The 14,200-nt window shown below is 38.1% G+C and overlaps 1 protein-coding gene across 1 annotated transcript in view; it reads right to left on the reverse strand.

Moving 5' to 3' along the window:
• The window catches only part of RNF217 (ring finger protein 217), a 118,788-nt gene continuing 105,154 nt past the window's right edge, over positions 567-14,200 (reverse strand). Inside the window, exons 4-6 of the mRNA XM_005684492.3 lie at positions 7,279-7,480; positions 3,484-3,555; positions 567-2,087 (exon numbers count right to left, since the gene is read on the reverse strand). Coding sequence (XP_005684549.3) covers positions 2,014-2,087; positions 3,484-3,555; positions 7,279-7,480 — 348 coding nt within the window. The 3' untranslated portion in view covers positions 567-2,013. The remainder of the gene's footprint in view (positions 2,088-3,483; positions 3,556-7,278; positions 7,481-14,200) is intronic.

Consider the following 14,200-nt stretch of genomic DNA (forward strand, 5'->3'; position numbering starts at 1 on the left):
CCTAAGTCCAGGAAGGGAAAGACTAATTTACAAAAATTAAGCACTTTTATGACAAAACTATGTGGATTTAGGGCTAGAACTTTCCATTCTCTCAGTTCTCATACTAAAGGATGTAGACTAGGCACTCGATACATATTTGTTGGACTGATAGATAGTCGGATGAACGGAAAAACAGTGCAGAGGCATGGAAGAATCTGTGAAGCTACAGCATGACTTCTTGTATCATGCTATGCTTTTGAAATATGCTATTCTAGGACCATAAATGGACACAGCCTCCTCCAACTGGAAACAGACGAGTCCAGCAGTAAAGTTTTTCTGAGTGTTACTCAGAGAGAATGGAAGTGCTGGCTTGTTATCTGTGCACATAAACTTCACTATCATGGACTTTTTAGATCAAATAAAAATGATAAACGTTACACTCTGAAGCCCAACAAGACAAACTATCCATGTTAATGCATGTTTTATCACATAATCTATTTCAATTAAGAAAAGGCAGCTGACAAGTAAATGGCTACATCAATGCCAATAACTACTGTTAAGGATTTGTAGACAAGTGGAAACTTTAGGCTTCTTAGGGGTCTTTAATGATGAACACTCATAATGAAAACAAAATAAAACACAATTTAGTTACTCGTCCTTTTCTTTTAAAGACTTCTCAGTTTGGTAAAATGTTCTGAAAAAAAAAATTTTTTTTTTCATTTTCTGCTTCCTTCTCTAAAAGCAGTTTATGTTTCAGATAAACCTGTGAACATAGAAAGTTTTGTTTCAAATCAACCGTCCATAAGAAGATACCAACACATTATTATGCACTGAAGCAGTAAACGTAAGAAAAATCCTTCAAAAACAGTATTTGTTTTTATGAAAAACTTGGGGACAAATAGAGAGAGAGAAAGGAGAGGTGAGAGGGTGGGGTTTTAAATAATACCATATGCTTAATCTAAAGCATAATTATTATCATCACAAATTCATTAAACAATTAGCAGAATGGGGATATGTTCAAAGGCCTCAGCAGTTCTCTCTACAGCAAACTCATTTAAATTAACTATAGAGTGAAGCAAGTATGCCAACATGTAAGAAATCTGAAAAGAAGACTGAATGTTTAGGTCTCGAGAATTTCCCAGAAGCAGCCTCTCCATTTTTTTCAGTTTATAAAGTTTGATAATCCTGGAGGTGACCCTGCACAAATTTCCGTGTCTGCATCTGAGACACACAGAAAAACAGCAAGAAACAGAAAGGGTCAACATCAAAATCGCCTGCTGTCTACACTGACTTTAACTCAGTACATTACCAAATTATGCCCACAAAGGAACGATCGTCTTTAAATACGTCTACAAAAATGCGGAAAAATAGTGTAGAGGCATGGAAGTCGACAAGAACAAGGTATGGACCTAGTTTTAATACAGATATGTATATACACACACATTCACACCCCTACACGTATACACTGCAGAGTCTTCTCATTTAGTTTCATTAGTTCCTTTTTGGGCATTGAGATTCGTAACAATTAGAGCCTCTGGAGGAGCAAGGAATTATATGCTTGGGACACAGATGGAAACAGGTGCACGTGGTAAGCCTCCGTCTTCTGAAAGGTGGCCTTGCTTGGTGTGCAGGTGGCACTTGAGTTATTCACCCCAAGTCTCAGAAGAAGGCCCGGAGGGAGAGTCAGGGACAAAGACAGTCTAAGCAATGCTCAGGAGACACACGCTCAGACAGTTTTGAGGATAACTGGTTCTAATTAAAGTATTGTCTTCCAAGAACCATGAAGAGTCTATGATATAGATGTTTATAGTCTATGAAAGTGACCGTTTCGTAAAAGCAGCAATCTGTATACGGAAAGGACAGGATTCCATGTTGGGAATGCACTGGAGCTAGAGGCTTTGTGGCCTGCAGAGAACACGGGGAAGAGGAGGCAGGAGGTTCCTCCAGGCGGTCGCAAGGTGCAGCCCTCTGACGCGTGTATCGTCCTGTGCGGTTCTTACCCAGACCAGCGCTGTCACGTGACCTCACCTGAATTTACCAGTGCATTCCTGTCCGTGATCGTTTTCTCTGTTTTTTACAAAGGCAATAGATAGGAAATACAAATAAACCTGGGGATTAAAAAAAAAAGATGAAAGCTAATTAAAAGAACAGGCTTTTCGTACTATAGATTTGTAACGTTTCTATTTTCAAATGTTCATTTTGCAAGCTATTTATTAATAATCATTATTTAGTAATACATGAGAAGAGAGAAGATACCTATGCTATGAAATGTACTTAGTTTCTCAAGATTCTCTTCTTTATTCTTTTTTTGTTTTTTAAACTCTCTCTTCACCTTTTAACAGAGTCTGTGACACCAGTTTTGATATGAATTTTTTAAAATCAAAATATCAAAACTTAAGTTTAAGTCTTCTTTATTAACCCTGGTTATATCTTTCACACTGATATTCATGCTTTGGTTTCAGGCCATTTAACATGTTACTCAAGAAGATGCGTGGTGGAGCAAATGTCAGCTTTGATGCCCAATTCTACCATTTGTGAGGTCCTAGTGACTAGCTTTAATTTCCTGAACTGTAAAATGCAGAAATAGCATCTACTTCATAAAGCCTCACTCATTGTAAGAACTTATAAATGTCAGTTACTTTATAATTCTATCTATCTTGAACATACGAATAACTTGCTATACAGAACTTTACATATAAAATCAATTTACTTAGGAAAAAAAGAGAAATCCTATCTATTACGTGGAACAATTATCCAAGCAGCCTTTAGCTCTCATGTTTGCTTTTAAATTCTCTAAAGCAATGGTTCTCAAAGTGTGGTCCGTGAACCATCAGCATAAGCGTCACCTAACCTTTTAGAACTAGAAATGCATGGGTCCTATCTCTATAGTGAATCAGAAACTAGGGCAAGGACCCATTAACTTGTGTTTTAACCAGCCTTCATGGTTCTTATAAAGCACTCCCGAGTCTCAGAATCACTGCTTGAAATGTGTATTTTAATATACCTGTATGAATGAAACTATATTTATCACTGATACATTTTCTATTTGTCAGTGCTCAGTTTTATGTTGGGCATGTGTTCCTACACACATCAAATGTATTTTTGACCCAGGGAATCCTTTTATTCGAACTAATCAAACTGAACCAGAGCCTCTTTTCTTTGATGCTCTAAACTGAACTCAGAATTGGAAAATCTGGGTTCTTGTCCACTGGAATCTTTCAGTAAAATTCTAGTTACATTAATTTTTGTATTAAAAGAGGGTTAATAATGCTTTATAAGAAATATGAATGAGAGTATTCCTGGACTGAAAAAGTGCCACACAAACACATCCTATATGAAACACACCCCTCTGAATCTATAAATCATGTGCTGATGGCTTATCTAGAGCAAGCACGGGACAGGTATCTCCCCTGCTTACTAACTGAATCACTATTACATTTACACGCGTGTTCTCTCTACAGCACCCAGAGAATTCTTATCTTAAATACATTAAGTGTTTCTTACCGATGACAACTGCTATGGCCCCTAGTGCTAATCCCAAGACCAGAATTAGAGGTGCAACGAACAATTTTCCAGCTGGAAAACAAAAGGCAAACCATTTAGAGAGTCTTAAACTAAAACCAAAATACAAATTCAGCAACGCTTTTAAATATCACAGTGTGTATTTTTAAGGAGTCATTATAATTAAGGCAATATTTCTCTGGAAATGTATCAGGTGTAGAACAAATATGTACAATTCAGTAACTTCACTCAAGTCCTGAGCACATGAGTCATCCATCTCCTAAATTACTTACCTTATACAACCAAGAAAATTCTAAAGCTACTGACTCACTTTACTCCACCAGAACCATTCAGCTTTATGCTTTTCCTTTAGATCTCTTCCACTTTCATTTTTTTTTAAATATTCTGAAAGATTAAAAAGGGAGTGACACATCCTGAGCCGGCAAAAGAAAATCTAATTAGCTCACAAAACGGAGCGCTAGTAGTGCCCAAGCCCACATCTGAAAATGTGATTTATTTATTTCCTGGGTCCAAAGAAAACTAATAACACGAACATCTAATATACTGAATGACAAACGGGATGTTTCAATACTGTTGTTAGAGAAAATTACCAGTAGACACACAATATACTGAAGGTTATTCAAATGAATCATTTTAGCAAACTTAAAAAGGAAGCCCTTACAAGAAGGCTAAACACTGGTAAGGATGCCAGTGGCATCAACCAGCATTTTTTCTTCTGAATGAATAACTGAGCAGTGATTACAATAAACTCTAGTTACAGCACAGAGGTCACAACCGGAATCCTGCTGGTGTTAAAAGGCACTAGCACAAAAATAGAGGCTAATAGTTAATGTCTTTAGATCGTAACCTTTATCGTCACATGGTAATCTTGATCTCAAAGCATGTGACGTAGCAACAGCTACAGAACCCAAACACAAGAGAAGAGGAAGGAATGGAGGGACTCTGCAGTAGAATCACACTGCTATTTAAGAATCAAGCAGCAACACCATTCTATAAATAAGGATGGTAATTTGGATTAACCAGCTCCTTGGTGGCTCAGACGGTAAAGCATCTCCCTGCAATGTGGGAGACCTGGGTTCGATCCCCGGGTCGGGAAGATCCCCTGGAGAAGGAAATGGCAACCCACTCCAGTACTCTTGCCTAGAAAATTCCATGGATGGAGGAGCCTGGTGGGCTACAGTCCATGGGGTCGCAAAGAGTCGGACACGACTGAGCAACTTCACTTCACTTCACTTCAACTACATTAGAAAACAGAAACATAATGCTGCTTGTTTGTTGGAAATTTGTCAGAAAAATGTTAATATTTTTTATTCTTAAGAAAGGGTCTCTGGAACCACAGAAAATATATAGATAGAAAATAGTTTTTTTTAGGAAATATATTTTTTAATACCTAATTTTGAAAAAATTGCCATTCAGTTGACAAAATGTCTAACCATGAGGTTTACTTACATTTTTCACCAATGATATAATTTATCATGCAATACTAAATCCCATTGAACAATTATATTTTGTACACTCGTAAAGCTATGCTTAAGTTTAAAATATATTGACATGCATATTTTAATCCGTTTTCTCCTGTACATGTAGCTCAGTGTGTGCTCATTGATATTTCTTTTTTAAGTAATTATCAATTTTCATAAGAGTGATATTTTCATAAGAGTGATAAAACATGACTGCAAAGTTATAGCACTATTGTTTTCAAACATCACAGGACTCAAAGAACCAGATACGTGCTCTCTTTCTCTCTGGGAAGCAATAAACTTATTATAATCATGCAATCAATATTTGATACATGTTTAAGTCTATTTTTAAAACTGTCTTGAGGACAGTTAAGCTCAGATTCTGTTATTCCCAGATCAATAATAATTCTTTTAAAATACTATTCTCAATAGCTGAAACAATATTCTATCATATCCATATATCCTATCTTATTTAAATATTTTAGTACTTATTTTTTTGTTCCCTTTTCTGCTATTTTAAATTATACTTGCAAGCACACCATTGTCAGCCTAGATTTATTATATTTTAAAATGTCTATCACGTTACCATCAAACTTATTTGTAAAAGAACTGCACAAAATTTCCAATTAATTCAATAGAATATGGAAATTCAGCACAGAGTATTAACTTGACAAAATATTTGCTCATCAATAATCCAAAGAAACCTCATTTTATTTTAATTTACATTTCTCTGACTACTAATAATTATTTCTTCAATTCTGGTTCCAGACTTTTCTTTTTTTTAAAAAAAATTGATATTTATTTTTTGGGGGCCTCCATTTCTTTTGCATAAGCCATTTTTGTATATAAGCTACTTGCCAACAAGAAATCAATTAAAGACCTGTATTTTCTTCACCAGTGTATGCTTTAATACTTTGAATATTTGTATGGAATAATATGAGAACTAAGCATTTTTCTGTCACTTTTATTCCCAATACGATTCACTGAAAAATCCGCCTACTCCCTGAAAAAGTGAAAGTGAAAGTATTAGTCACTCAGTCATGTCTGACTCTTTGCAAACCCATGCACTGTGGCCCGCCAAGCTCCTCTGTCCATGGGATTCTCCAGGCAAGGATACTAGAGTGGGTTGCCATGCCCTTCTCCAGGGGATCGTCCCGATCCAGGGACTGAATCTAGGTCCCCCGCATTGTGGGCAGATTCTTTACTGTTTGAGCTACCCAGGAAGCCATTCACTGAAAAATCTGCCTACTCCCTACTAGGGAGATACTTCCATGTCAGAGGATGCTAATTATCCTCCAACTGCTGTTCTGCCTTATTCTCTAGAGGCAGAACCTCTGATCTATAGCTGGGCAGATGGTGACATGAAATGAAGACCTTGTTTCTCATCCTCCAGGTATGAGAGGAGGGCAGGCCCTTTTCCCGTCTCTATCCAAGGACATGTGCAGACTTCCCAAACTGTAGATCAGGGAAAGACAGAGGTCAGCAGGGCTTTGCTGTCATCTATCCACTCTCTTCCATGGCAGGGAGGAAGCAAGCTTGGGACTGACAGAGTAACTCCTTGTCCTGCCTTTTGTAGGGATGAGATGTTTGAAACTGAACTGCTCTTTTATTTAAAAACACTGCTTACAAAATCATTTTATTCCATTTTGTAAAATGGAATGGGTAACACGGATTATTGTATTCTTCCCTGTTTGTCCATAGGAGAAAAGTCCACATTTTCCTGCCATACTTGCGATGGTCTGACAGCAGTTTCAGATGGTCTGACAGCTGTCCTGAAGGTGGAAAAAAATGTGTAGGAGAGAGAACTTATAAGGCCAGCTGCTCCCTGCTCTGTCAGGTACATCCTGACACACGAGTACACACGTACACACACATGAAAATGGGCCCCAAAAGGAAACACAGGGGTTTTAAAACTTGTACTGTTATGTCTTCCGTGAACAAACAGAGGCTATATGTTAAGACCCGTTGCTAGGTATCATCACTACAAAAATAAATGTGACAGTGTTCCCTTTTATCAAATCACTTACAATAGGGTTTCAGAAGACTAATGACTTCACATTTCTGCGGTATATTCAATTATTCGTTTTTCGAACAAAATCCACTTGCTCATATAGGTAGTGTCCTGCTAACAAACTCTTTCTTATTTTAAACACAAAAAGAGAGAAAATGTCTTCCTCCTATTTTCAGCTAAAGGCTCTGCTAGAATGCATGCCAGGTGCTGAGATTTATCATAGCTGTCGGATTACATTTCTAAGCTCTATCATCATCACCGCGTACTTCCTGAGGAAGATCCCTATAAATAATGTTGGACACTCACCACAGACTGACCCTCGCACTAATCTCCTTAGGTGAGGTCTCTCCGGGAGGTAGCGGTATTTGCATCCAAATATACTGAGGTTTGAGGTGTGGTCTCCAAAGAAACGGAGCTGGCGGTATCTCTCCCCACAGCGATAACAAAAATTAGTGTTACACTGGGAACAGGTCATATGGTCACACCCTTCAGTTCTCTGGATGTGGATCTGTAACAGAGAAAGAGAGAAAGAAGAACAAGCTTATTGAATGTTTAATAAAGGATGTATGGAACCAAAGATACAAGTTTCACCAAAATAAAAGCCTTAGATAGCATTCCTGAAGCTGTGAGTTTGCTTATAATCACATCCTTTAAGGCCATCTTTATATCAAACCCTTTAGATGTGTAAAGCTCATTAACATTTCAGATGCTGAAGCTGTTGGCCTATTTTGACTGATATAAACAAACACATCCTGAAGAAAATTCACTTATCTTTCTAAACATACATCTTACTCAATGATTAGGAGGCAATTTAAAATGCTGTGAACGTATATTTTGTTGATGCTATGATAAGCAAAAATGAGGTGGCCTGGGAAATAAGAAGAGATAAAGAGGATGCTTTAAAAGAAAGGATTACATAAAATTTTTTAAGGGATAGAAATTTCTCTTTGTGTAAGGGAATGACAATAGGTGGAGAGTGAAAGCGAAAGTCGCTCAGTTATGTCTGACTCTTTGCAACCCCATGGACTATTCAGTCCGTGGAATTTTCCAGGTCAGAATACTGGAGTGGGTAGCCTTTCCCTTCTCCAGGGGATCTTCCTAACCCAGGGACTGAACCCAGCCGGGCGGACTCTTTACCAGCTGAGCCACCAGGAAAGCCCCAGTAGGTATAAGTGTATCTGCAGTACCATTTTAGTTCCCAGCTCTAATGTTAGTTGCAAATGCCTGTACAGGACTGTGTATACAATGCTACCTGCGTAACTGTTGTCGTTGTCAAGTTAACAGGAAAATACAGAAGTTGTTGCCGTCAAGTTACAGGTAATAGCTGAGGTTACTTCTTATCTCCCAGGCTACAATTTAGATAATAATACTTACTTATATTATATTACTTATGAGAATAAAAATGTGATAATATACATAGAGGGACTAACCCATTTTGGACGCACATACTGAGTCAGATCAGTACAATACTGGTTCCATTTATCCCTCCCCCTTCACTCACCTAAAACTGTGAGGAACCAAATACTGGGCAGTATAACTGACATTCCCTGATTGCCAGGTGACCTCCTGTATCACTTCTTCATATGCATGATTCTTAGACTGATGCTAGACTAGAGAGTACCTTCCTGGACAGGCAAGGACTAGCTATGGTCAAGGGCATATGGGCATCAGTGTTCAAAGGTAACTACCAATCATTATTTGGTCAATAGAAGCCAAACTTGCTTTTCCTGCTATTGACCACCTCATCTTTTTCAACTGTATTGATTTTTTTTCCCTTTTATCTGACAGTCCCTTGAGAGTGGACCCAGGTTTTGTGGAGCCTGAAGGTTATCTAATTAGAGGGGCTCAGGGGGTGCAGTGGTAAAGAGTCCGCCTGTCAATGCAGGAACCCAATCCTGGGTCATGAGGATCTCTAGGAGAAGAAAATGGCAACCCACTCCAGTATTCTTGCCTGGAAAATGCCATGGACAGAGGAGACTGGTGGGCTACAGTCCATGAAGTCACAGAGTTATAGATGACTGAGCACACATATGCTTAAAGGAGAAGCATGCAAATTACAAATTGGATGCCTACAAAGGGTCCCATGCAGGTGAGCATCTCTGCAGCTTAAGCTCTGCAGCTTCCTGGTAACTTCTCCCCTGATGGACCCATAGGGCCTGTTTCTATGAATAAGCCTGACGAACAACTGCTGTGACTGCATCCACTTAGCAGAGCAGATGGCATTTAGGAACGAAGTAGGGCAAGGCCCTATTTAACCCTTGAATTATTTCTCATCCTTTAAACCACCTGAGCATTAGGAGAAAACATGTTCAGAGACAACTGCTAAGCATCCAAAATAAAGGTTACTTCTTCATAGCCTCAACCTTTGGACTGTATGCTGTATTTGATCTTGATATGGAGAAAATAAATCTTAACAGGTTTCCTAGCCATATACCATAGTGTTGTATGTGACCTATAAAGGGAGAAGGGCTAGTATTTGCTTGGAGCCTATTATATACCAAACTTTGCACATACATAGCATCTTTACCCTCATGACCAACCATAAGACTGGCATGTTTATTCATAACCAGAGCTCAGAAGAGTACTCTGCTTGAATGAATGGAGAAAGGATTCTGATTCATGTCTATTTTGTTATTATGCTAACATGAATGCAAGTGTTTGTTTCTCAGTTGTGTTGACTCTGTGTGACCCCATGGACTGTAGCCCGTCAGGCTCCTCTGTCCATGGACTTCTCCAGGCAAGAATACTGGAGTGGGTTGCCATGCCTTCTCCAGGGGATTCTTTGCAACCCAGGGATTGAACCCAGGTCTCTCGCATTGCAGGCAGGGTCTTTACCATTTAAGCTACCCAGGAAGGTAAGCACCCTCTTATCATAAACTTAAAGATAAAACCAGAGGGTCAATCGTATTCTTTGCTGACAGTGTCATCCTGCCTGCCTCCTGCACGAGGCATGTCTGAGTCTTTCTGCTTGGCTTAGTTGCTCTCCGGACGAATCCACATTCTTCCTTTAAAATAATATTCAAACTTTTCCCAACAGGAACCTTGTTCTAATAAATTAAACTTGTCACTGACAGTTCATTTGCCTCAAAATTTCATATTCAATTTTCACTGTTGTTTTACATCTGTTTGTAATACTTTTTATTGTGTTCTAAAATCTTTATGTGGTATATTCATTATTCATTTAAATACCAAAGACTGTAATTTCTGGCCTATTTTAAGTCTTTCCTTATTTCAAAAACAACACTCAAAACATAGCAGGCTACTAAAGTACTGTTAGTCCAATAATATGTCTACACAGGAAGTGATAAAATTCTAAGCTCTGATAATACTCTATAGGAATCCTATATGTTGCAGGTTATATGGTTCCATAGAGTAATTTGAATATTTTACACACATAACAGCAATGACTTAACCATGAAAAATGGTTTCAGAACTTCTGTCAGGTACATAGTGAATCCTTTAATACTACTGCAAATATATCTTGATTATATATGAATATTTTATAACTTCAGGCTAAAAGAGAAATGAACTGACATAATCCAAGTTAACTTGTAACAAGAGACATGACTTTTCACATTTGCTAATAAGCAAGTTATAATTTTGAACTTCTGACACCCAGAGGATGACAAATTTCATGTGCTAAATGAGTTCCCTGAATATTCGAGGTCACTTTTTGAAAACATCAAAGCTTTTAAAAGTCGGTTTAAAGAGGGATGGTACGGGGAGGGAGGAGGGTTCAGGATGGGGAACATGTGTATATCTGTGGCGGATTCATGTTGATGTATGGCAAACCAATACAATATTGTAAAGTAATTAACCTCCAATTAAAATAAATATATTTATATTAAAAAATAATAAACTAAATTAAGAAAAAAAGGTCACTTTTTCTGAGAAAGCAAATTGATATTTTTTCTTTGACTTCCTTATCCTTTGGAATGAAGGCTTGCTATTAAAATTTTCAATAAACCTTTAAACTATGCTATAAATAAATAAATTACATTTATGTAAAGTCCATTTTATTTCTCAGTGAAGCTTTAAAAACATTCTTATTATAGCTTCAAAACATTCATCAGTTTATCTCTGCTAAAAAAGAAACTAATTGCCCAACTGTAATTTAGCATCAAAATTCTGTATTTAATTAAGAGATGGAGACAGAGTTAAGACAGATGAGATATTTCTAATGCACTAGATTAAACTGACTGCCCATAAGCCACAAACATCATTTGATTTGTTACCACGGACAGGGTTTCTTCTCTCCATCTATATCAAATAAAGACGGCTGATACATAAGGAGCTGAATATTAAACACTACATGTTGCTTATATATCTCTATATTTACAAGTCATAAGATAGAATGTTCAGGATATGCCAGATATTTATTTAATATGAGTTTGATATTAAGTCCACACAGTAGCAGTAGATGGAAATGACAGCATGGACCACCTCTGAGCCTATGACATTCTTTACAGGACGTATGAACACCTGCAATAAGAGATTATCAATGTATCTACTCCCAGAGGGGAGCTGTTTACACTTAGTTTAATAAAATGCCCACAAACTATCTTAAATTCTAGTTCTACTGAGCTAGAATTCAGCTGTTTATTTTCATACAGATTCTGCTTAATTCTAAGGTGGAAAAATAACAATAAATGTACTGCTAAATATCCAACCCGTTTTATAACTAAATCAGTACACATCTGCCTACAAGTCTTTATCTCCACTTTCACCAAAAATTGAAGATTTATTTTATCCTTTAAGTGGGAAATGATAACTAAATTAACTGTTATTTATTACTGTTCCCAGTGATATTTAGTCTATGTATAAAATGATTTTAATATATGCATTTGCCTCAGTGCCTTTTATATTGGGAGGGATGAATTAGAAACAATAATTATGAGAGAAGGTTTTGGAGACCCGATGACTAACTCTTAGATCCTAACTTATCTCACTATGCTAATTCTCCACAACCCAGGGATTTTTTTTTTAGTAATTTTATCTTTGGCCGTGCTGGGTCTTCACTGCCGTCCGGGCTTTGCTTCCATTGTGGTGCATGGGGGCTACCCTCTAGGTGCAGTGTGCGGGCTTCTCACTGCAGCAGCTTCTCTTGTTGGGGAGAAGGGCATGGGCTCCAGGGCTCAGGCTTCGTAGCTGCAGCACGTGGGCTCAGGAACTGCAGCTCCCGGGCTCCAGAGCACAGGATCAAGAGTTGTGGCACACGGGCTTAGCTGTTACGTGGCATGCGGGATCTTCCTGGACCAGGGATGGAACACACGTCTCCTAAACTGGCAGACAGATTCTCTAACGTTGAGCCAGCAAAGACACCCCAACACAGGGATATTTTAAGAGCAAACATATATGCAGAGCCTTCAAAGACCTGATTAAAAACATGTACCTAGAATTACTTGCCCAATTGTGAAATACACAATAATAAGGGCAAAAATGAAACAATTCTAGAGATGCTAAGACTCCTCTGTGCCCTTTCTGGGGCCATGACTTAAGGAAGCACTTCATCAAGTGAATGTGCAAATCAAGAAGGACAACGTAGCCACACATAAAAAAGGCGTAAGAAATCTCAGCGAATGGGCTCCAAAGCAGTCAGTCCAATCTAGAACAGGAAGTCAGCTGGCTTCAAGAATGTCTTCAAAAAATAACAATGGAATATACAACAAGCAATACAATTTATAAGGAACTAAATATTAAATAACATGATAAATAAAGTGGGTATTTCTATTCCCAGTAAGGAAGGAAGAAATACAATAAGGACTTTCAGGAAAAGCAAGACAAAATAAAGGGCATGTAAGGTTCAGATATGAGGCATAACAAACTAGAGCATAATTGAGAAACAGAGTGCACGAAGATGCAAGGGGGCAAGTTTCCCAGAAGCTGGGATTCCACAGACAGCGAAATGTAATCCTTGTTCCTTAATTATAGGTTCTTGATACGTAAACACTCAACTGGTTTTCAAATATTAGAATCGTTCTTTAGGGAAAAAAGTAGTCAACGTCAGAATAGAGTGTGGAGGTTATTAAATTTGACAATATAAAAAGAAAGTTACAGCTTACAGAAAATGGGAAACAGAGAGGTAGCAAGAACTGTAGGGGGACTAGATCCTCATCTATGCCTAAACTGTTAGACACTGGACAGAAGTCTCTCGACAGTATTTAAAGGTGAAAGATACTCAAAAGAACTAAAATCGTAACCATCAAAAACTGGACTAGAAGACAGGGAAAAGGTAGCTAAGCAGCAGGAATCCTGTAGTGTCAACTCTGGTCACCTCTATTCTGGTAAACTATTCTGTAAAAAATAAAATAAGATGTTGATTTCAAAATTGTTTGGTGTCTCCTGCTATGTTAATTTTTTAAAGCCATACTCTAACCTCAATTGTTCTCTAATGTAATGTACTTTGGCCACCTGATGCGAAGAGCTGACTCACTGGAAAAGACCCTGATGCTGGGAAAGATTGAAGGCAGGAGAAAGGGACGACAGAGGATGAGATGGTTGGATGGCATCACCGACTCAATGGGTATGAGTCTGCGTGAACTCCGGGAGGTGGTGATGGACAGGGAGGCCTGGCGTGCTGCAGTCCATGGGGTCGCAAAGAGTCAGACGTGACTGAGCGACTGAACTGAACTGAATGTACTGGTTTTCTTTCTTATAGAGAATTTCATATATAATTCAGTCTTATGATTGATTTATGATGACACATTCTTTGAAGAAGAGTGAGAAGACTGTCCAGTTCTTATTCCTCAGAGTAGAACTGTACTACAAATTAGCCCCTAAGTTTCTTCCTTCTTCTTGACCATACTTCCCTTGATTCCATAACCCATGTTCTCAGAAATTTCCAGGTGTCTGTTTTCCCCTCCTTCTCATTCATCTTTACCCCCTCCCTTCTGTGGCTGTGCACCACTTAGCCTGCTAATAGTTCACAAGTCTCCCCATCCTAATAAATCCTCCCTTTAATTCCACATGACCTTCTAGCCAATGATTACCCTCACCTTTCCATTTTAACTAAGTTCTTAAAAGCACAGTCTATTCTCACTGCTTTTCTTACTCATTTCTTAATTCTTCCCCAGTCGACTGCAATCCCATGTTACTGAAACATCCAGATCAACTGTGTTTCTCCAGGAAATAGTTATTCCTCCATTAATTCAATAAATATTTATTTGCTCACTGATAAAAGCCAACATGGCTTCTGCCCTTAAGGAGCTTTTAGTCTAACATATTGATG

The sequence above is a fragment of the Capra hircus genome, chromosome 9 (assembly GCF_001704415.2).
Source record: "Capra hircus breed San Clemente chromosome 9, ASM170441v1, whole genome shotgun sequence".
NCBI lineage: Eukaryota > Metazoa > Chordata > Mammalia > Artiodactyla > Bovidae > Capra > Capra hircus.